This window comes from Miniopterus natalensis, chromosome 13, assembly GCF_054644295.1.
Source record: "Miniopterus natalensis isolate mMinNat1 chromosome 13, mMinNat1.hap1, whole genome shotgun sequence".
Classification (NCBI taxonomy): Eukaryota; Metazoa; Chordata; class Mammalia; order Chiroptera; family Miniopteridae; genus Miniopterus; species Miniopterus natalensis.
In genome coordinates, this window is record NC_142093.1 from 18,330,871 (window position 1) to 18,355,044 (window position 24,174).

The following is a 24,174-nucleotide window of genomic DNA, read 5'->3' on the forward strand; positions in this document are numbered from 1 at the left end:
GAAGGATATGGAACAGGTCCCCTGCAAATCAGGCCAACCAGACCTGTAGCTCTTACACATTTAGTGAAAATGAAGAATCTGAACATGGCTGTACAGCTTTCTCAGCTGAAGAAGCAAGTACAACGTTACTAAGGAGAAAGCCAGGAAAATGAGTTTTACCAACTGCTTCTAATAGTCCCCAAATACTAGAACCACCTAGAGATCTTTCATGCAATCAAAAGTGCTTATACAAAAGTTCCAGTGTGGTTCCACTGGTTGGGCGTTATCCCGTTCACTGAAAGGCTGCCTGCTCAACTCCTGGTCAGGGCACATACTGGGTTTTGGACTCAATCCCTGGGAGGGGGGCTGCTCTCTCTCTCCTCCTCCCTTCCTCTTTCTCTAAAAATCAATTAAAAAAAAAAAGTGCTTTGTACAAAATTCTTGTGTAAAGAAATGAGGATGTTCATTCAACAATTAGTAGAAAAGGATTTAAAATTATAATGCTTGGAAGACAGGCATGAAAAGAAACTGACTATAATCTCAACCAACCAACAACCCTTCCCTGTGTAGTAGGGGGAAGGGGTTAGAAAGCAGGAGTTAGAAAGGGAAGATGGGTGTTTTAGGGGAGAACGTAGTACACAGAGCACACAGAATGTGGGGGAGCCAAAGGAAAGCTACATAATGTTGCCAAGGGCCTGCCATATTTTCCTTATGGGAAAGCTCTTTCAAAATTCTGGGCTTTGGAAAGCTATGCAGGCTTTTGTGAATGTGTCTGTGACCCTTTTTTATTTTTCCAGTGCCAATAAACCTCAGTCTCTTAATTTTTTTCCATTTATGAACACTCTTCCAGGCTCCCAATAAACTCCTAAACTAATCAATACTTACTGGCATATTGGTTCCTTAACATTTCCCTAATAGCCAAAGATTCTGACAAAGGGCCTTTGCAAGACCTTTAAAAACTGCCTTCTAAAATGGCCATTGTCTATTTTACAGCAAAATACTGTACTATGTCATTATTAAAAGGGGGGGAAAAAGCAGAAGGAGCTTCAGAACAAGCACAGTGCTTGTAAAATAAAGATTAAAAAGACCTTTAAGGTCATGTATTTTTTAAGCGTGAAAGTTTAATCAGATTTCTTTACCATAAAACTCAAGTTTTGCTAATGTGTACTGATTGCAAGCAACAACACAATTGAAGGTTTCAAACTATAGGTTTCTGTGAAAAGCTCATCAATTACAAATATTTCCTAAGATACTAGCTATGAATAAAGGATCTGTTATGCAACTGGGTAACGTAGAACAAATTTTAAGGAAATTATGTTAAATAATTATTTTCAAGAACCCTCAAATACTTTGGAAGTAGCTGCTTACTTATAACTTGTATCTTAATTACAAATCATTAAAAAATTGAAGTTACTAGATAGTACCTGTGTATCAATTATAAGAATACAGTGGAAAATAAACTATATTTAATAAAATGCTCCTTTTATTTAAATCAGCTTTTCTATTAGTCTAAGGTTTGCGTATATGTGTGGTTCTCAAAGTGTGGTCCTTATATTAACATCATCAGCATCATCTGGGAACTTACAGGAATGAAAATTCTCAGGCCCTACTTCAGATCTATTGAATAAAAAAACTCTGGGCATGGGGCCAGGCAATGTGTTTTAACAAGCCTCCAGTTCATTCTGATGCATATTCAAGTTTGGAGACCACTGTTATGTTTTAAAAATGTCAAGCAAATGACTGTCTTAACATAAGTCATCTTATTTTTTCCAGTTTAATAAGTTACTCAAGATTAGAGTTTTATACACTAATGAGAGATATAATACATCAATTTTGCCAAATGAGATATATAATAAATTTATTACTTATAAATCAATGAGAATTACAAACCTGATTCTGTAAACCACGAAGAGGTAGAATTTGGATTAACTGTTTCAAATCGCACCACCTGGTTGAAGTCTTTCCCTCTGCTGACACCAACACAAACTAAAGGGTACTCCTGTTCAGGAACTACCAGCATTTCAAACATTCTAAGTGGACATGGTATAGGAAAGTCTATGTGCTAGAGAAAGAAACAAAAATATATTAAACAAAGGAAAACAACAGTCAAATAATTTCATGAGAACACTACTAAGAATTTTTAGTTTTATGAAATATACAAAACAGATCTCTACTATAAATACTGCTACTTGTCACAAAAACTTGGGGTATTCAGAAAAATCCAAATTATGAAGTCTCTTTATAAAGATTTTAGATTTAGAACTGTAAACTTTTAAAAGTTAAAAATTTTAGGCCATTAGGGCTGGAAGGGAACTTACAAGTCATTTGTCTTATCCCTTCTTTTCAGAGTTGAAAACTGAGACCCAGAAACTTGATGACCAGCCCACTGCCCTCCAGCCCTTTGTGGTAGAGTCTCATCTCCCTACGCGATGCTGCTTCAGTAATACTCCTCTGCCTTCTCACCCAACTGAGCAAAACAGATCAGAAAACTGAAATGCTAAGAGACACTTCTCCTTTAAGTGTGGACAGAACCCCCCCCCACAAATAAGAGAAATTGAGCTCCCTATCTCAAGTGATTATATTTAATAAATAGTTATAATGCAACCATTTTAATTTTACATAACTTTTAAAATTATTTTTATATTGCTATAAAGAGACTAAATAAGTTCATATTTTTTAAGTCTGGAAAACACTAATTTCATTAGTAATCAGGGAATAAAGCTATGAGGTACTGTACATGCCCACCAGAACGGATAAACTCAACAACAACAAGCATTACTCAGAGGAGCAAACAAATGCTCACACACTGATGGTGGGAACATAACCTGGAACTGACCACACTGATTAATTACATTATTTATTACTGTTGTGCACCCCGTAGGACTTTGCAGTAATACTCCTAGTTATATGTACTAGAGAACCTGAGCACACACATGCACAGGAGACTCGTAGCTGAAATACAAAGCTCTGTCTACGTGCACCTGTTGTTCCCATATCCCTTCCTTCCCTTCCATCCCAAAGGTACAGGCGCTCCATCAACCCTCTCCAAACCCCCTCTCTAGGAGCTTTCCCATTACATGGGGGTATGATTTGGATAAAATCTGTCACACTTTTTATAAGGTAAAACATTTTAAATAATTCTCTTTGAAATGTGACAAGAGCAGTAAAGCAGAAAGAAAACAATGTTTCTGTTTAATTTTTTGGTCAGCAAATAAGAAAACCAATAGGTTTCAAATACTTCTACTTAGCTTCCAATCATAACTAAGTGATGAGTATAAGTCATTAACCAGAAGAGAGTCCTGGTAAGTTTGAAATACAGTTGCTACTTGGTGATGGTTCTTGAGGGCAGAGACTGCATCTTACTCATCTCTGTCCTCTAGTTAAACAGCACTGTGCCTGCTTTGTAACACGTACAAAAATGTTTGCTGACAAGGTCTTTATAATTTTTATTTATGATGAAAATGTTGTCTAGTGAAGCAAAAACTTTGTCAGAAATGACATTAAGAGGAAAGAATATAGAAAGCAAAGTGTTTTTGAATACATCTGATAAGAGCTGTAGTTCAGAAACATCATAAATACTAATCGGAATAATGTCAAATATAGAAACAAAACAGTCTTGAAGCAGACAGAGAAAGGAGAGTTGGGTTAAGATTAAGGGGGGTAGGTAAGGGCCTATAGCTCAGGGAATTTAAGATAAGTGCAAAGAGTGAGAAATCTTGAGGGAGATCTGCAAATAGAATTGTACTGTAAATCTAGTATCTTGGAGTAGTGAGAAATAAAAAACTTTGAAGATATGGGAAGCTTAAAAATTACCCATCTATGTTTTCTCTATGCCAGGTAGATGACACCAGGAAGCAAGGCCCTGACTAATGAGGCCAAAGTGAAATGCTTAATAATCCTACTTAATAAAATAGCAAAGAGAACACCTTTAAAAAATTTATTTGGAATTTCTTTGCTGTGACTGAGCTTGCACTTCATACAGCTTTTCCTCAATTTAAATTATAGCTGAGTAATATTAAATATTAAAAAAAACCCAACAACTCATTAATTAGACCTAGTCAGTGTGGCTCAGTTGGTTGGGCGTTGTCCCTGCATCAAAGGGTTGCTGGTTCGACACCTGGTTGGGGCACACGTCCAGTTGTGCGTTTGGTCTCCAGTGGGGGCATGCAGGAGACAGCCAATCAGTGTTTCTCCCTCACATCAATGTCTGTCTCTCTCTACCTCTCCCTTCCTTTCTGAAAATTAATACAGATATTTTTTTAAAATATTAAAGATTTTAGAGAAGCTCAGGCACAAGAAAACCATCCAAGAGAAAGCCTGGGCAAATTAATAGGTAGGCATATAACCAAAATAAATAATTTCCCCCCATTACTGTTATCCCTCGTCTTCACAGGCCAAGCGTCAACCCGTTTGTTCGACCTGCTGTGAGCCTTGCACTGCTCTTTTAGCACCTATTCTTGACATCAGACTTGGTGTGTGTGTGTTTGTGTATGTGTCTATGGGGGGAGGAGCGCGTGCGCATGTGTATGTAAGACACTATTTCTAGCTCCTACTGCCATATCCCTGAACTATTCCTCTAGTCTCTTCCAAAACTTTTTTCAGGCCAAGTGAGTTCCTTACAATTGGGCAGATTTTCACTACCCTGCCACATAATCCAAAATTATTAGATTAAAAAATATTTTTTTGGAAGAACAGAAAAATAGGTTTTGATAGCTTTTATACCAAGAATGACTTAGGTTGACTTCCATGCTTACCTTAATTAACATGAATTTCTGCATTGGTTCAACCCATTCTAACAGAACAATGCTAGTCTGAAGTGCCCCACATAGATATTTATGACCTGTGTAAGGATTTCTCACTGGAAAGGCAAAAAGTATAGTAAGTTCTCTTATAATACAAAGTCCTTACAATAACAGTTGCATGCTCCAAAAACCAAGCAAGCAAGCAAGCAAGCAAGCAAGCAACCAACCAACCAACCAACCAACCAAAAGCTGGCTGCCAGTTCAATTTCTTAATTAGACTGCAGGGTGCAAAATTTGAAATGCTGTTTCAGGTAACAGCATGAAACTCCCTCATTACTTGCAGGATGGATTTTTGTCTGTCTGCACAAATGAAATTGCTGGTTGTTATGGGGCCTGGAGGCAGGAAGAAGGACTTAGGTTTTAAGGTAGTAGGGGCAGCAAGATCCTGAAGGAAGCGTCAAAGTATATTTGGGGAGAAGTTGCCAAATTGATAGGGTCTAGCACATTTAGGGACAAGTGATTCAGGGTGCTTTTGGTAGTAATGTTAAGAAGCAGTAATGCTTTAGCTGTAAAACATGATGACATAAATCACATCTCAAAATACAGATTTACAAATAATAAAACTGAACTGCCTCAGAGTTTTTTAAGGGAAGAAAACTACTTTTTGTTTTTGCTACACATAAATAATACAGCTAGTTATGGGATGAGGGAGGAATTTAGGCTAGAGGTATGTGACCAGGGGAACACCAACCTTCACAGCATAAGGTTTCACACATTAAAGGCATTAAAATACATGCTGAGCCTGGCCGGGAGTGGCTCAGTGACTGAGCATTGACCTAGGATCCAGGGGATCGGGGTTCGATTCCTGGTCAGGGCACATGCCTGGGTTGTGGGCTTGATCCCCAGTTGGGGGCGTGCAGGAGGCAGCCGATCAATGACTCTCTCATCATTGATGTTTCTATCTCTCTTCCTCTCCTTTTCTCTCTCTGAGAAAATATATGCACTCACAAGCCATTAAACACAATAGTGAATGGTAAATAATAGGTCCCTTGAAAAACAGGGTGTAATAAAAAGCCATCCTACTTTTCCCAATTTATTCAGTCAATAAATTATTTGCAAAACAACTGTTATGTGCAAGGTACTATATTAGGTTTAGTTTACATGGAGATAGAATGGTCAAGACATTTATTACTTCAGGGGGAGAAAAAATGATTACTGGCAGAATGCCCTGTAGTAGTCTGTTTTACATTAGGGTTAAAAATAAACCTATTAGTGTTTCTTACCCACTTTGCAAAGCAGGAGAGCCACATGATATTGGACAGTTTACTTACCAACACAACACTTCTGACACCACTTGGTTTCAGGGATTTTTGCTGATACAGCAAATTTCCTAAATGTAAATTAAAATGAATATATAATACATGTAGGTAAAGTGAGTACACAATAATGAAACTGTTATAGATCAGTGGAGAAAAATGAGTTGTTCAAAAATTGGTGCTGACATAATAAGTCATTTATTAAAAATAAGAGTAAATTGAATCCCTTTCTCAATTCTCCTTCCAATCCCGAATGGACTGAGGTTTAAATATAAAAAACAAAACTATCAAATATTTAGATTGTAGAAGAAGATGACCTTGGGATTTCTTTAAAAAATGCAAAAAGGGCATATCATACAGGAAAATATTGATAAACTTTAATTGATATTTTTTCCACAGATATACTTCAAGCTACAGGTGGCATTCAATTTGGTGAATTTGTTGAATACATTAATAACTTGGGTTTATAAAAAGATACCACTGAGAAAGTGAAAAGATAAGCCACAGACTGGAAAAAGATATTTTTAGCACATACAGTAAATTTAAACTATGTAAAAATTTGTCTTACCACTAAAACAATTTATAAGAACTTTTTATTTAGAAATTTTTATTTCTCTACTCAGAAAAAATGGCATGTAGATTTTCTGCAAAGGTGCTTTAGAAGATTTGCAAACATTCAAATTTACTATGTAAAAATCCACTTAAATATTTTTAAATTACAATTAAAAAAAATCACATATAGTCATGTTTTTTATAATCAAAGTTAATATAACAAGTTGTACAATCCTCCAATTATACTCATCCACATCTGTACACATATTCAAACTTCTTTTAAATGTGTAAATGTGTCACAGATTAGAGGTCATTGCTCTGCATTATTTTTTTTTTTAAATCAGAGTTGAGCTTTGCTGGTAACAAAGCCATAGAGCATGCATTTGATACTCAATATCATTCCAAACAAGCTCAGAATAGTCTTCTTGGTGGATGTTCTTGTCACCGTACAACTGGCAGCTGAGTAACAACCAAGCATATAACTCTGAGGTATTGTAACTTGAGCATTTAGTATGTTTTATATGCTGATGTCTATAAAAATCTGTAATAATTATTGCTAGCATTTACTGAGTCCTTACTATATGCCATGGAGTTTACATGTTCTGTGTCATCAGTCTCTTTGATAATACCATGAGGTACATCACAGCACAGAAATCTGAGGCTCAGGTTTAGTAATTTCTTCAAGGTAATAAAGTTAGCAATTCTGGGAAAAAGAACTTGATTCTAGTGTCGTCTGTCTTCAATGCTTATAGGGATCCAGCTTTGAAAAAAAAATCTACGTTTCTTTATGAGTCTGGATCAGTTTAATTGAAGGGTATTCTGAGTTTACAAGGTAAGCTGTTAAAAACTGTTACCACTTCTAAGTACTTATCTGTAGAATTTTTTATACTATGGTGCCTAAACAATGATACAGAGATTAGTCAGATACTGAGGCAGTGAATGACTACAAGACCATCAAGAACATCTAGATTTCAAATATCTAGTGAAAGCACCAATTGTTCCCCATGACTAACTTTATATTGGGAAGAATTTTACATTTATCAATTAATCTAATTTATGATTGGTAAATTATAAAAATGCCCTTTTCATATACATTGAAGTTTCATACAGCTTAAAGGAAAACAAAAACTCCCCATACCCTTAAGCAAACTTCTTGAAACAAAGTCCTTTTTAGAGTTTTAAAAAATCTGAACCAAGCTCCTGATAGGTTTCCATTGGCAACAAGTTAAATGTTCCTGATTCACACTTGTGAACTTGTCCCCTGGCTCCCAAGGTTAACTAAGGGGTTAGCGGTTACTGAATCAGTCAAAACCCAGGAGGATTAACTGACTGCCAGGTTCTGAAAGGTCATAAAGAAGAATACTACATAGACAAGAAAAAAACCAACTATTAAGTATAATTTCAAGTTAACAATAATGAAACTATTCAAAATTGAGTTGTGGGCAGCCTTCTGAAGTGTTATAAAAATTTATCATTTTCTATAGTGATCTGTAAACTTAGCTTAATTTCAGTCATAATTTTATAAAAAGACAATTAAATTTACCTTACCAGCACCCAATTAAATGGAAGACTAAGTTAACTAACATTCTCAATGTATTTAATGTAGGATATTTTAGGTTATACCACAGACACAGTTCAATTTACCATGCCTAATAATGATGACAATCGGTCTATTTATTGAGAGCCTACTAGGTGCCAGAAACCACGGCAGGTACTTGACATACATAATTTGTCATTTTCAAAACAATTCTGCAAGATAGGTATACTGGTTCCATTTTACACATGAATATGGTGGAGAGAGTGTGAATTTATCCAAAGCCCCAGACCTAGAGTAAGTGAATGATGTAGGATTTAAATTCAAGTTTAACTGGATTACAAAGCCTATGCTTTATTAAAGAAGATATATAAGACAGTACAATAAATACCTATATTTATAATGGAAACCACAAGGCATTACAAGATGCTCAGTCAAAGGATGTTTAATTTGTGCTCACTATATGGTAGAAGAAATAGCACTAATACATACATGAAATATTATCATGCAAAAAACGGTTTTCAGACTTTCTGCCAATAAACAAGAGAATTAAGAGTAAATTTTACAGTGATTAATTTCTAGATAATGAAACCGAAGAAAGGACCTTGCTGAGTGCTACTAACTCTAGAGACTGACTATAACAAAATAACCTGAAATAACAGCTTAGAGGTAAACTGCTCTTAGGTAAAATCTTCTGTATGTGAATTCCTTAACAGAAGAGGTAATCTCTTACTCAATTTAGTCTCAGCTAAATACTAGAACGCTTTCAAGAGCTGAACACAAGGTCTGTAGCCTCACAAAATGGTACCAAAAGTGAATGCATTGAAGTTTATGTGCCTCCTAACTTGTACCTTATATATACTTTTAAAGCTTGGTGGTCCACGCCCACAGGAATTTAGGATTTCTAAACTAGCAAGCTGGATGGAGACATGCTATAAGTAGGCAGAAAAACAGCACAAAGTGAGTGGCAGCTGGGAGAAAAAGTGGGGCAGATAAGCTATATGGGAAGACAGAAACTCCCTGACCCCATTCTTGGAGCTAGTTTTGGGGAAATACTCCTAACTCCAAGTACAGATATTATAGTTGAAGTATAATAAGTTCACAATCCCAACTGAGTCATCATAAAAAGATCCAATTAAATGCAATGTAATCTTACTTTAAGGAGACAGAAAAAGCATGCAGTGTAGTTTTAAATAATTTTCACCTAAAATGTTAATTTTTAAGTGTTTTTGTGCACAAAGGGGAAAATCTTAGTTATCTGTAAACTCAGCAATTGAGAATAACAGATTTTCATGGTACTTGAAAGCTAAGGTCCTATATTAGTTGCTTTACAACTAGTATTATAATGTGAGAATGGCTATATTATAAAGCTTTGTTAAAATACAATATCAGATTCAGAAGACTTTGAGTAAATAAATGAAGTCCAATATAATAATAACCAAAAGAGAGTGTAATGAAAAAAATCCCTGAAAGTAGAAAAGCAAAACCCCTTACCTTCTAAGTAATTATCTACTATAAAAACCTTTAATAACTCATTTTGATTTCTAAGTTTAGAACTATACTTTCAGAAAAATTCATTCTATTCAAACTAATAGATATGTGAAAAGCACTATATGTAAAGTAAAGTTATCAGCAAATTACAGAAAAAAATTAGTTTTAATCTTATAGAAAAACAAAAATTCAAAAGAAAACATCTGCTATAATTCGAAAGTATAACGTAAAATTTTTAGACGAATGTGTTAAACACGTGAAAATATATTACTTCTTACAATTTTTTCATTACACATAATCTCTACTAACTCAAACTGAGTACCTTTTTAATTTCTGTAGTGTAACTCTTTATTAGAATGATTTAACATATTATGTCTAAGGATGAAAACATAATTACATGTACAGCTACCTTGGCAGTATTCTGTCAGGAAGTTTGTGTGCTGGAATAGCAACAGGTAACTTCTGCATCTGTCTTGCATAATCAAAAAGCCCTGGTAAATTATGGGAATAAAGCTGAGAAGCTTTACCTGTAGAGAAAAAACCAAACATAGCATAAAAGCTAATAATATAAACAGCCACAATTGTAAGGCACTTAAATACTAAAAGACTTACCAGATATTGATAGTAAGCAATTATTCATTACATACAACCATGTACACCTTCGGGGGAATAGCTGATAAAAAAAAAAAGCACAAAGTTTACAGAGGATATTAGGTAACAGTAGTGTAATATGTACATATTAACCTAAGCCATATTATCAATAGGCCAGTTTTTAAAAATGAAACTCATTTTGAATAGAAATTCATTTTATAAGGTATTTAAAATAAGATGACACACACATACACATATATGGGAGGGAACAAATAAGTTAGCAATGCAATTTCATTATCTAAATCTTAAACCATGATTCGTGCAAGTCTGTTTTATGATAAGGTCTATGTAATCACAAACTATGCAGGAAAAGAACATTTCTAACAGTGTCTATTCCTATATTGTGGTTCTAGGGTCAGACAGTTAAGACTTGCTTGTGTACTTCACCCCAACATGTTCTTATCTATGCATATGGACATGCATAGCTTTTGGAATGAAAGAGATGGAACAATCACAGTGCAGTGGAACATGGGATATGGAAGCACTAGGTGTAGAGAAAAAACCAGCTGAGAGAGAATGTGATGAAAATCTATAAATTGTAAAGGACATAAATGTATATATATGGAATTCATTACTGAAATCTAGTACGTATGAACTGAGAGTCACCTCTGGAAACCTGAAAGTGATTAGAAAAGGGAGTTTCATGGAACACAGTCCATATCCTTTGAAGGAAAAAAATAGCTGCTCTCGTTCAGCTATTCCATTATGAGCATCAGTGGGTCTCAAAGTGGTCCTTGTGTCAGCAGCATAAGCATCGCCTGGGCATCTGTTAGAAATGGAAATTCTTGGACCTCCTTCCAGATTTACTGAGTCGAAGTTCTGAAGGTGGGCCCAACAATCTATGTTTTAACCGGCCCTTCTAATGTATTGTGAAGTTTGAGAACCACCGGCAAGTATGACCAAAGCATTCTGACGTAACAAGCTGGCCTGCTGGGCTTGCTCTGGCAGGTCCTACCAGGTTACTCCAAAATATTTTGGGATGAGGGTGGGGAATGAGAAAATGTGGAAATAAATGATGAAACATATCAAAACCTCTAAGGATATTACTACATTAAAGCACAAAGTCACAATGATGGCCCTGAATAATTAAGAGATAAGGTAATAACCGCCTGGCTGGGTGTGGCTCAGCTGTTCAGTGTCAGCCTAGGATCCAGGAGATCGAGGTTCAATTCCTGGTCAGAGCACATGCCCGGGTTGTGGGCTCAATCCCCAGTCGGGGGTGTGCAGGAGGCAGCTGTGACACTCTCATCACTGATGTTTCTACCTCTCTCTCTCCCCTTCTCCTTCCTCTCTCTGAAATCAATAAAGATATATTTAAAAAAAGAAAAAAAGAGATAAGGTAATAATAAAAGGGAAGAAACAAATTAAATGCATTTCTCTAGTACCAAATCTCTGGTTTATTATGAGACTATATATTTGTAGTGTAAGCAACTTAGTTTATTTAATGCAAGTACCAGGAAAATACACAAATTCCTTCCACATTACCAACAAAGAAATAACAGAAAGTATTTATGCAAAGTTGTATTAAGTGTTGGATTTCACTTTGGATTCTCATTTTTAGCCACATTTAATAAAACTCTAAAGTTATTCTAGATTTGTAATGTCTACTTCCCTTAGCAAATTAGGCTCTGGGTGAAATAATCAGTTTAATAAAAGCATACAGTAGATAAGAGTAGGTTCTACAGTTTGCCCAGATTCAGAGATCTGCTTTCTCAATGACTCTGTGACCTTGGGTAATTTACTTAATCTCTGTGTCTTCTTTGTAAAACAAACACCTATACCTAATAGAGTTGTTGTGGTGATTAAACAAGACACTCCTTGTAAAGTGCTTACAAGATTTATGCACACTGAGCATGCAATAAATGTTAGCTATAAATAATAACAGCAGATAAAACATTTAAAACCAAGACCCTGTTTTGTGTCATTTTCTCACCTTTCAGCATCTTCCCCTATCTAGCGGACTCATGCCACCCAGTTTCTTTCCCCTTAAGTAGAGAAAACCAACCTAACAATCGATTTCACAGTAACATGCAAAAATCCAGGGCTTACATATACTCATTCTCTACAGGCTTGCTCGGGGAGGAAAAATGATTCCTTTTGAAGGGAGTATGCAGCTAAGAAAACATTACTAGTGCATTTCAAATGCGGAAGCACCTAAGAAGGGACTTACTGCAGACAGGCTGAGTGGAGTTGATGAGTGCCTTCATGTAACAGTCCCTTAAATTAGGCTAATAAATGCTTACCCACATACGCATGAATTCAGTCTTATTCTTTATAATTAATATTGTTACCAGTAATATGATTTTTAGATATATTCTTATATCCAAAAATATTACTTTTTAATTAGTTATTTACTAATTATTATAAATAAGGTCCTTTTCTTTTTTCCCCTAGTCCTTGTGTATTTTTCAGCTACTTCACTGTATACTCCTCTAATTAAAAAATTTAGGCTACATCACACAGTTTAGGACATTGTTAAAAACCTGAATAAAAAATGTGATGGGAGAAGATGGGAATGCTCGGCTATGAAGAAATTATCATTACTTATGGATTGTTCTTCCACTTTATCTGTAATCAATTTATGTTGATAATGAAGCACTTGCACATCCCACAGGCACCCCAAACTCAATGTGATTAAATTGAATGCATCATCAATGCCTTCAAACCGACTTCTCCTTCCGTATACTACGCCTTCTGTATACTACACGCTGCCTAAGGTAACGTCACTCACCCAGTCACTCGTGTTGGAAACCTGAAGTTTCCAAACTGTCTTTAAGCTCCATGTTGCACTGGTCATTCAATTTGGCTATCTTTCTCCAGGCCCATCTCTAGCTCTTCCACCTTTCTCTAGGCCCAGTGCTTCTCTATAGGAGCAATGCAAGCGGGAGAGGCAGTGGGTGAAAGAGTTAAGGACAAGGACTCTGGAGCCAGCTGACCTGGGTTCATATCCCAGTTCAGCCACTTAACAGCTGTGGGATCTTTGAAAAGTTACTAATCCTTTCTGTGCCTCAGATTTCTCACCTGAATTGGGAATAACACTGGTATCTACCTGAGAGTTGTGTAGATTAAATAAATGAACATATGTAAAGCATCTGAAAACTGTGCCTAGCACATGCAAGTTTTACACAGGTATCAGCATTTAATATCATCACTATTAGCATTTTTGCAGGTTGTTTAGTGTTTCTGACCTCTGAGTACTAAATGCCAAAGTTTCCCCCATGATCGTGACAATCAAGGGAGTCCTCATACAATTCCCCGCCCCGTGTTTCCCCGTCCTCTCCTCTCCGCCTGACAACACTTCTTTACCCTTTAATCATAATCTCTAGTCTCATCTCTAAGGATGCTGCAAGTAGATACTTTCTAAAACATGGAACTAATCGTCAGCATGACAGACAAAGCTCTGAGGACTGGCACCTGCCTGCCCACCAGCTCTGTGTAGCGATATTACTCTGCACTCACCTGGCACTCATGCCTAACACACACACCCCCCCCCCCCCCCCGTAGCATTTATCCTTTGTCTCTCGAAACTGTCTACTCATGGTCACTTAGGGGCCATTCCAAATGTCTCTCCTCCTTATCTCCCCCAGGGTGGTGCCAGGGACTTCTGCCTCTGTGGCCTGTACCTTGTACTACATCTAACTCTGAGTGATGCAGTTACTGGTTTATGTGTCTGTTTCCTTGATTAGACCATGAGCTCCTCAGGGTAAAGACTAGTTCTGTGAATGTGTCTTCAGTACATGGTAAATAGAACGTGCTTTACGAAGGCTTTATGAATAAAAGAGGCAGCAAATCATACATTAATATTATTTCTTGTCTAATGTCTACTTATAACAACTTAAAAATTAATAACAAAAAATACAAAATATCATACCTGTTCCATTGATGTTTCATGAAGTTCATTAAGATTCAAGGTATAAATCCCTTCTTCAGCACCAAATATCAAGTACTGATCTGAAATGACAAAAATTATTCACTGATTTATATATATATATATATATCTTTAAAAAAACTTAGTCTAAAATTAAATATGCATTAAGATACAAAAAATAACTGATTTATAAGCATTACATATTTTTTATTTTAATGCATATAAGTTGTTAGACACTGCAACTTAATGAATTGAGTTATATGCAAATATTACCCTCAGAGCAGTGAAGAAATTTTATGTAAGAAATGTTTTAAAGAGTGGGATGCTAGGCTTCTCACTCATCAGAGGGTGCAAAGGACTGGCAGAGAATCTAAAATTCCTTTAAGAGAGGATCATGTACAACTGACATACAGAATGTAAGTTAAGAACAGCTGATACAGATTCAAAAATTTTGCAATGGGCTATTATTATTATAAGCACTAACATAAAAAAAAAGATCTGCCCAAGCCGGTTTGGTTCAGTGGTTAGAGTGTCAGCCCACCAACTAAAGGATCCTGGGTTCTATTCTGGCCAAGGGCACATACTGCGGCTATAGGCTCAACCCCAGTCAGGGCGTCTGTGGGAGGCAACCAATCATGTGTCCCTCTCACATCTATGTTTCTCTCTCTCTCTTTCTCCCTTCTCTAAAAAGCAATGGAAAAAAATATCCTTGGGTGAGAATTTAAAAAAAAAAAAAAAAAGATCTGACTTGTGCCTATTTAAAATTGAAAGTTAACTAAAACTTGGATACTTGCTAGAGCACTCAACATCTTCTAGAAGATAGCAGATGTTTGGCCATGGTCCTGTTTGATCGGTTTTTACAACATAAAAGAACAGGTTAAGAACTTCTCCAGACTGAGGTATGGAGAACTCAGAATGCCATGAGCACTCCTGCACTGCCCAGTGTTTAGGGTTAGTTCTGGTAGACTGCAGGCAGTCTGTGGTCAGACAACTGAACTGACTTCAAAGTGTAGCTCTACCAATGAATGGCTGGGACCCTCTCTGAGTGTCATTCTCCCTACCTGTGAAATGAAAGTACCTATACCTTGGATTTTTAAAAGGGTTAGAAAGAATACGTGTGTGTGTGTGTGTGTGTGTGTTTCTTTCTCTACATATCTTATATAGTTATTAAGGTACAGATATATATAAAGTCTTTTTCTAAAATGTTTTCATTAATTTCAGAGAGAGAGAGGGAGAGGGAAATAGAAACATCAATGATGAGAGAGAATTGCCGACTGGCTGCCTCCTGCACACCCCCCACTGGGGACTGAGCCCGAAATCCAGGCATATGCCCTGACTGGGAATTGAACCATGACCTCCTGGTTCATAGGCTGACACTGAACCACTGAACCACACCAGCTGGGCTATATATAAAGTTCTTAGCCAGTGCCTAATGACAACTATTCTTTTTTTTTTTTAAATATCTAAAATAATATTTTAATTATCGTCCTTAGAAACTATAAAGACTATACATGATTTGGAAATGAGACTGTACCAAACACTGGCCAAAGAAGAACAGTGCGCTCTCCGCCTTCTCTTTTGTCTGGTCACTCAGAAATATGATGTTATCAGCTATGATTGCTGTTGCTTGTTGCCTCACATTATTTTTACCCATGTATTCACCATAGTCTACTTTCCCTTCCACATAAATTCAAGACCCCTTTTTCACATACTGATATGCCATGTCTCTGAGGCCTGGTCGGAATACTGAAATTCTGTGCCATGTTGTCTTTTGACTGACATCACCCATTTGGTATGTCTCTCCTGATTTCCATATCTCATTTGTCGCTAGAGAAAATATTGTGACTGGGTTTTTCCCTTCCACCTGTCTCATGACAGGGTCTTGACCCACTCGCCCGAGTAACTGCACACAATTCAGAGATCTTTCAAGAACCAAGCTGCTTACTACTTCAGACTCATGTCTTACAAATTTATGAAGCACCTGTAACACAGGTCTTCGAAACATCGCTTCTCCTTTTTCTACAATCTAATCTGTAGTCTCCTCCTGAAGTTCCAGCCCCCAACAAGTACTCTTATTATGACCCCTTTTAAGGTGAGAGATCCTCTAAAGACATCCTGAATCCTTGGTAGTTAAATTCCTTTAGCAATGGCTATGTCTGAAGCACAGATATTGAATGATTGTGTTGCAGAAAAAAAGAAACTTTTCTGGAGGAAATTAGGGTGGCAGAGTGTGCATGGTTTCACTATACTGACATGGTGACTACACAGTAAAAATGTTTTTTAAGATTTTTTATTAATTTTTAGAGAGAGAAGAAGGAAGAGGGAGAGAGATTCAGAAAATAAATAAAAATAAATTAAAAAAATAAAATGCTTTCATGGCCTCAGTTTAAAAAGCAATTATAAAGATAACAGATAAAAACATACAGTCGTACCTCTGGTATCTGGGTTTATCCACGACGTTGCACAGTGAATTTTCAAGGGGCACCCATTAAAAACCTTTGAAAAACAAGCACCCATCTGGAAAAATGAAAAGTAACAAAATTAATATACCGGAGCCATAGTCATTTGCCTTACAGTGGTACCACAAAGGCTGTAGGCACAACAGTTGTTGTGAACTGATACCCGATTTTACTTGAAAGAGTTATTTTTATCTTCTCAAACAAAGCAGTAATAGCAACCAATTCTGCACAATAATTTGTTTACAGAAATATTGTTTCTATGTCCCACATCAAGAACAATATAATACTCCCTGGTAAGAAGGAAATCAATCTCTACAAAGGTGAAAAATTTTCTTATTTGGTCTGTGAGCCTAAAATCATTGAATTTAATATTACAAAGTAAAAGAGGTATGACTGATTTCAAAATTCATATATGCACTTCAATCTCAGAACATACAGACTCACTTTTTTAAAAAAATTGAGCAATCTGATTATTTTCTCTGGAAGATTTCTTTGATGTTGATATTCAATTACCCTTTAAGATAGCTACCAAAAGTTGTATGTAAAGTACTGCTAAAACCCCTAAAAATCGCAATGATAAAATGAGGTATGAAACAAACTAGTTTCAGCCTTAAGCTGATTTGGTCCTATCTGGTGTCTCTGTTTATCAGCTCCCCCAAGAACTGCACACCTGACATAACAGTTTTATCTTGTAGCCAAACAGGAAAGTTCGTCCTATTGCAGACATACCTCGCTAGACTTGGGAGCTCTTTAAACTCAAAACTTACATATTTATTTAGATCTTTATACTAATTAAAAAGTATAAAGGCTAAAAAAGGTATAGTTGGGAGGTTAAAAACTAGAAAAACTATGGACATCTAAACTAGTGTTACACAGGTTTTGATTATAGCTTTGTAGCAGTGAAAATGTAGTTCTATCTATACAAACCTAAAATACACTGAGTTAATATAATTTTAATCTTAGGACAGACAGCATTGTCTAAAGCAAACAAACAAACCCACAAAAAACTGTACTGTAGGACATCTAAGGTCTAGTTGTAGGGTCTCGTTACAGTTAGGCGAAGTTTTGTGATATGGGTGACTAAGGCCTTTGGGTCTGAGTTTTACTCTAAAATTCTATGTTTTGATCATTGAAAACATGTTGGAAAAAATGTGTCACATCTACATTCTGTACTTCCTATTACAGCCATGTGCCTTTCTCACATTTCTTCAACAATATCTGCAAGGAAGATATTAATACATTTTGGTATAAAGGAGCTTTAAAACATGTAATTTTATCTTGAAAACTACTTTTCAGACACAACCAATTAATATTTAAATTACCAATCTTAAAGATTTTTTCCGTAATTATGGAAGTTTTTTCAAATAGGCAACCAGTCTAACCAAAAGTACACATACAAGCAATTATCTGCCATTGTATTTAGTTTGAAAACTTCACCTATTTGATATTTATACTTACATGCACTTTAGGTGTTGGGGGTAGACCGTTACTAATAGGCTTCTAGAAAAAGAACACATGCATGATTACACCTCTTTTGTTGCTGTTTGGTATAACAAACACATATATTAGAATAGAATATATGAATACATTTTTTTTTTGTAAAACAAAACACTGTAGATAAGGCTGAATGACGTTTCCTATAAATCTTCCAGTCTTATTCCTAGTATCTATGCCTCAAAAAACCGGTTTAGTGTCTGTCCTCCAAACCTTTCTCTAGGCAATTACATGTACTCACGTATTTGTGCATCCTTCCAGACTTTGTGTATATTCATGTAAATGTCCCCACAGAAAATACTGTTTTTGTGTGTGTTTAGGAATGTAATAGTTACGCACTATTGCACAACTTGTTCTTTGCCTTAATATTGGGTCTTGGACAGCATTTCATATCATTACATAGATCTGGCCCATTTGTTTTAACTGCAGCATAGTACGACTATAACATAATTTAGCTATTCCCTAATTGTTACTGAATATTTAGGTTACTTTCAATTCTTTACTATAACAACAATGTGGAAATGGTCACCCTTGCATATACCTTACTATGTAATGTGTGAACTTTTTTAGGGTATACTGTAAGAAGTGAAACTAAGGGAACATTTTAGTGGATACTGACTGCCACACTGTCAGAGTGCCCACATCATATCACACTCACCAGTAATGTGTGAGAGTCCCAGCTCCTTATAGTCTCATAGACACTTAACATTTGTTATCAAACTGATTAGTAAAAATTGTTTTCTCATGTGTTTTTCATTAATTTGCGTGTCTCTAGTTGATAGAAAGGTTGAGAAGTTTTTTTAAAAATTTACTGGCTCTCTGTATTTGCTCTTCTGTAAATTGTTTTTTCATATTTTTTTACTAAGTTACCTTTTTCTTATCTATTTGCTGGAGTTCTTTATATAATCTAGATTTAAATACTGTATCTAATATATATATCTTACAAGTGTGCTCTCCTAGTCTATAGATTATCTTCACCTTGTTTATAATGTGTTTTATCAATTGAAGTTTTAAATTTTGATTTACTCAAATATATTAAACACTGGTCAGAGGATACTGATAATTACAAAAAGAGCAAAAATACAAAATTAACTAAAAAGCTACTGTTAATTGATTTCATACAAATATTCTGTTTAGCACCATGTATACAAGTAATTATTACACTTTTGAAATTGACTATATAAAATTTTACTTTGCAGATCTGTTTATGAGAATGCACAGACTGTGATTGCCACCAATTTCTGACATTTTTTTCCATTTGGCAAATACTTTATGTACTTATTTTTATATTTATGTTCTTAAATTATCTTCCATCATCTATTTTAGTGAAACATTATTTTTAATTAGGGAGCTCTGAATGTTATAACTTAGATTTAAGTACTAACAAAACTGGCTGTAAATAACCAAGAAGCTACATAAATGGTAATCATGTTTCAGTATACCATAGATAGTTTATCCTAGATACCATGGAATATTTACTTCAGAATTATTAAGACTGTTAGTTTAACTAGTAGTTCCTTATACTAAATGAAATAAAGTAACAGAAAAAGTAAGTTAAAAATGCACACATAATAAAATATATACATCTCTCAAAAGTTATTATACTGTTGCAGAGTCATTAAGCTGCATTTTTGTACTACATTAGCAGGGCTGGTAAAATTTAAACTGATGAAAGCAAAAACGCACTGCTCAGCTGAAAAGAATTCATAAAACCCATTTCTGAAGGACATTTTACACTTTTGTTAAAAATGCAATAAATTTCACAAATTACAATGGATAACCCCAGTCAAACGCCTTAATTGAATTATAAAAACAATATTCTATGTGAAATCTTAATAGTTGAACAGATACAGTATAAAGCCTTTAACAATGCTTACTGTGCAAAACCACAGCTATATGCACATAAACATATATTAAAGGTACTATAAATTTCTATAAAACAACAAATATTAGTATACACAAAAACTTCAAAAATATCCTCATCTCATGATCTCATTGGCATGTGCTAAACTGGGAATTTTAAGGATTTTTGTTGTTTTAAGTTCTATGACGACAAATGTCTTCTGATGAACAAGAGTAAATTCTTTACAAATATAAAATACTTTTAATCTCCCTGGTAAGTACTATTTATGTTTTAATAGTTATATCACGTGTTTTACTTAACATTTATAACAGAAGTTGCTATGGCTAATTTCATTTTTCTTAAGTGATCTCTACTAGAAAATAATCTTAATTTTTCTTCCTTGTTAACTATCCTGAGAGTAGTAATATCACAAATTACATAATCTACAGTTAGAATTTATCCTAGCATAGAAATTATAGTTTTCCTCATCTGTCCATGTCCTTGTTTCCTAAACTTCTTGACATTGTAAAAGGAACTTTTAAGAATCAATGAGAATAATAATAGTTATTGTCTGAACAAGCACAAGAATTAGACTGTTTACTTGCATACAGGTCACAAATTGGCCTAAGTAATTCGAACAGAAAGCCATCATTCAAGTTTACCATAGCACAGATACATTTTTAAAAGGATTTAAACAATCCATATTATTACAATTAATACACAAAAGTACCAATATAACTAATTATAAAATATGCAGTTGCTATAGTTCACTAATTATTATCGCAAAACTAACAGTGAAAAAGAAAACAAATACAAGCAGACTTTATGAATATAAATACCTACTGGTACATCTTTCTTTTCTTTCCTTGAAAGGTCTGTTCCTCTATGTTCATTCTGATGTTGATATAATGACCCATCTCGTTCACCATTTAACTGGAAGGAGCCCGTTCCATTTCCTTCAATAAGATGTTTAAATACATTCACAAAAGGACTCATTTTCACTCAGAAAATTATCAAGTAGGGCAGCAAAGTATCTGTGACAGTGTCTGCCTGCATCTGGGATCACCCAATCAGAGCGTTTAGTACTGAAGAAAAAATTCTTACGTATATGCTCTTCTAATTTAAATTCAGGTTCTACCTAAATACATACATTTGTGTTAAGAAAACAAAAAAGAAACACTGAAAACATAACTAGTTTCAGGAAAGGAGCAATTTAGAATATGTTACCAAAAAAACTTCCATTGTTCTTTTTTTAATTGCTTCTTTTGCGTAATAAACAAGAAACTTAACAGTATTAAAACAGCATACTCTGTTATTAACTTAGAGGCAAATACCCAGCAACTATTGACCATTATTTTTTTTAATGATTAAATAAAATAAACAAAGGAGTTGGCCAAAGTTCCCCTTTTCCTAAAACACACGTAGTCTGGAACCAAAACACATTCTCCTTGTTTGTTCAAAATTTAATTTCTTTTGTTGCCAAACTACATATAAATGATGAACTGGACATAAACAAGACTCCAAAGGAGGGAGGGCTACATACAAAATGAGACAAAAGGGGCAAAGTATCCCAAACTAGGCCACAGGTAACCCTGTCATAAAACACTTCAAACCACAAGGCAAAAAGGAGAAATCATCTCTACAGCCATTGCTGTCCTTCCTCCTTCCTCAAAGGCATTTCAAATAATCTCTTAAAAGACAGATTCCCTACATTTTTGTTCACACAGTATGAAAACCTGTCCCCCCCCCCCCCCCTTACCTAAAGCAACAGGCTTCTGTGGAGGTAACCTGGGAGGCGGCGGTCTAGGTGGGACCTGGGAAGGTTTAGCTGGGCTCTCCGACAAAGGGCATCTCTTGATTGTCCCCTGGTTATCCTCAGTAGAATGAGGTTCCTGGGGTATGAATATCGACTTAGGCTGAAATAATACAGAAAAGGAGATCAATGATTAAACATGAAATTATTCATGTTTCATTAAACATAAAAAATTAAGTATTTTTCCTGAAGTAAATATTAGTATATACCAGAGGCTTTTAAACTGTGTATACTAGGAGAGTTTTAAGGTTCTTCAACTATCTGATTCATATTATCTGAGTACACATTCTAAAATGATACATTAAAATGTTTTCTCAGGAAAAAATGAGGCCTCTTTCTAAGAATTCCTCACAAGCCTTCCCACTTAAGACTTGCCAAATAAAAATATTCTGGTCTTTCTTATCTCCAATTTAAATGAGTCTTTTTATTTTAAGCATTCAGGCTAATTGAAGTTCAGCTCCTTACAAGGCTAATCTAAGCTGTCTCATAGATGACTCAATGTCTTTTATGTTAATGCTTAAACTTTCAGACTAGGGGCAGGAGAAGATAACAATTAAAATTTTATCATTGTGGAAAATACTAACAGAAGATGCCTGAGAAACTTTCTGTTCAGACAGCTGTAAAGCCTCCAGTCAGCAGGAGGTTTGGAGAATTTGTAAATTCTTACAAGTGTGTCCCTTACTAGGAAGACTGCTCAGCACTTATCTCTTTGAAATTCAGATCTCTATACTTTTGCTAATATAATACTAAACAAGTAAGTACAATATTATTTATCTGTGCAAATCACCTTTTTCTCAAAAGTATAAAATGAAAAATACAGTAATATATTGGATGCCAAGACTGGTCGGACTCCAATTCTCATACATAATCCCTGATTTCAATAAACCTTATAACAAACAGTTCATTTTTATAAACAGTGCATTTTATAATTAAAATTTGCTATGCATAAGCTTATAATAATAAATTTATATTACCATTACCTATATTAACTCCTTTTACCTTAAAAAAACACTCATCTGTTGGAATAATTCTATTATTTTATGATGCTTTTGTTTGACAAAAGGATGTCACTGACTAAAAAAAAAAAAATTGAAAATTACTGACCTTTTAATTTAAAAGTACCTTCTGAAAATTAAATATCTTTGATGATAAATCCAAGACACCAGTTATTAATAGACTGTTGATTTTGAGGAACAAAATTTTATTTAAAAATGTAATTTGCCCGGCCGGCATGGCTCAGCAGTTGAGCATTGACCTATAATCCAGGAGATCGCGGTTCGATTCCCAGTCAGGGCTCATGCCCAGGTTGCAGGCTCGATCCCCAGTATGGGGCATGCAGGAGGCAGCCGATCAATGACTCTCTCTTATCATTTATGTTTCTTATCTTTCTCCCCCTCTCCCTTCTTCTCTCTGATATCAATAAGAAAAAAACACACATAAAAAATGTAATTTTTCTAACACAAGTTAACCCATTAATATAATTATTTTCATGTACAGATTTCTAGAACTTATTATTCAGAATAAACAATAAATGGCAAGTTAGATAATTAAAAAAGACAAACAATAATAATCACAATTATCTACTTAAATCATCACTAGTAACTTCTTCAGGATGTTTCTTTGTGGATCCCAAGGGAAAATAAGCTACAGAGTAACTATTAATACAGTATTAAACAATCGCACACACAGAAATTCAAACTGAAAAACAAATCTGCCTACCTTTGGTGGCAAAGGAGGTGGAACTTTTGCTTTCAAAGTTGAACTATAAAAACATAAAAGTTTAGAATCAGAACTCTTTATTTTATAAAAAAAATCATTACTAAAATATAATTAATTTTTAAAAGTTATGGAAGAAAAACTTGCATAAACAAGTTCCTTTTTTCTAAGACTGCAGGCGTTTTCTAAAATATTTTGTTAAATATTCAAGTTATGCTGAATGAAGTATTATTCAGAAGTAACTGAGTAGATATGCCTTCTTGGTTTCAAGTACTGTACAGTAATTAAAACTGGAAAAGATAACTACAATTACAATTTATATCAATTGAAAGGTAATTAATGTAAAAACATAAATAACAATTGGTTTAGGGAAAAACAGCAAAATGATATAGTATAAAATATATCACAAAGCAATATATATTTTTACCGTTAGATATGAAATATCTCTGATGAACCTCATAAAAATATACATACTCTATGAAATTATAGACAGAATTGATTTGAGTGAAGCTAAGGTTCATTACAATTCAGGATTTTAGTTTTTAAGAAGTTTACAAAACTTAAAAGATGACAGAGCATAAATTCTGATGAGGGAAACGAGGCCCACAGAGGTTAAGCGACAGAGAGTAGTGAGTCAGAGCAGTGAGGAAGGAAAACCTACACCTCCAAAGACGCAGGTGTTCTTGTTACTCTATCGTGTAACTGTATCTTTCTTA

General features: G+C 34.9%; 1 protein-coding gene and 1 pseudogene across 4 annotated transcripts in view; both read right to left on the reverse strand.

The window, feature by feature from the left end:
- The window catches only part of MAP4K3 (mitogen-activated protein kinase kinase kinase kinase 3), a 123,553-nt gene that overhangs the window by 6,624 nt on the left and 92,755 nt on the right, over positions 1-24,174 (reverse strand). For all 4 annotated transcript variants that reach the window (XM_087823500.1, XM_087823501.1, XM_087823503.1 and 1 more), the window contains 11 exons: positions 23,462-23,504; positions 21,689-21,845; positions 20,773-20,885; positions 18,051-18,092; positions 16,566-16,650; positions 14,137-14,216; positions 10,227-10,287; positions 10,024-10,141; positions 6,053-6,111; positions 4,734-4,837; positions 1,870-2,041 (listed from right to left, as the gene is read on the reverse strand). In XM_087823500.1, coding sequence (XP_087679626.1) covers positions 1,870-2,041; positions 4,734-4,837; positions 6,053-6,111; positions 10,024-10,141; positions 10,227-10,287; positions 14,137-14,216; positions 16,566-16,650; positions 18,051-18,092; positions 20,773-20,885; positions 21,689-21,845; positions 23,462-23,504 — 1,034 coding nt within the window. The remainder of the gene's footprint in view (positions 1-1,869; positions 2,042-4,733; positions 4,838-6,052; positions 6,112-10,023; positions 10,142-10,226; positions 10,288-14,136; positions 14,217-16,565; positions 16,651-18,050; positions 18,093-20,772; positions 20,886-21,688; positions 21,846-23,461; positions 23,505-24,174) is intronic.
- Positions 15,594-16,558, reverse strand: LOC107541798 (single-stranded DNA-binding protein, mitochondrial pseudogene; annotated as a pseudogene).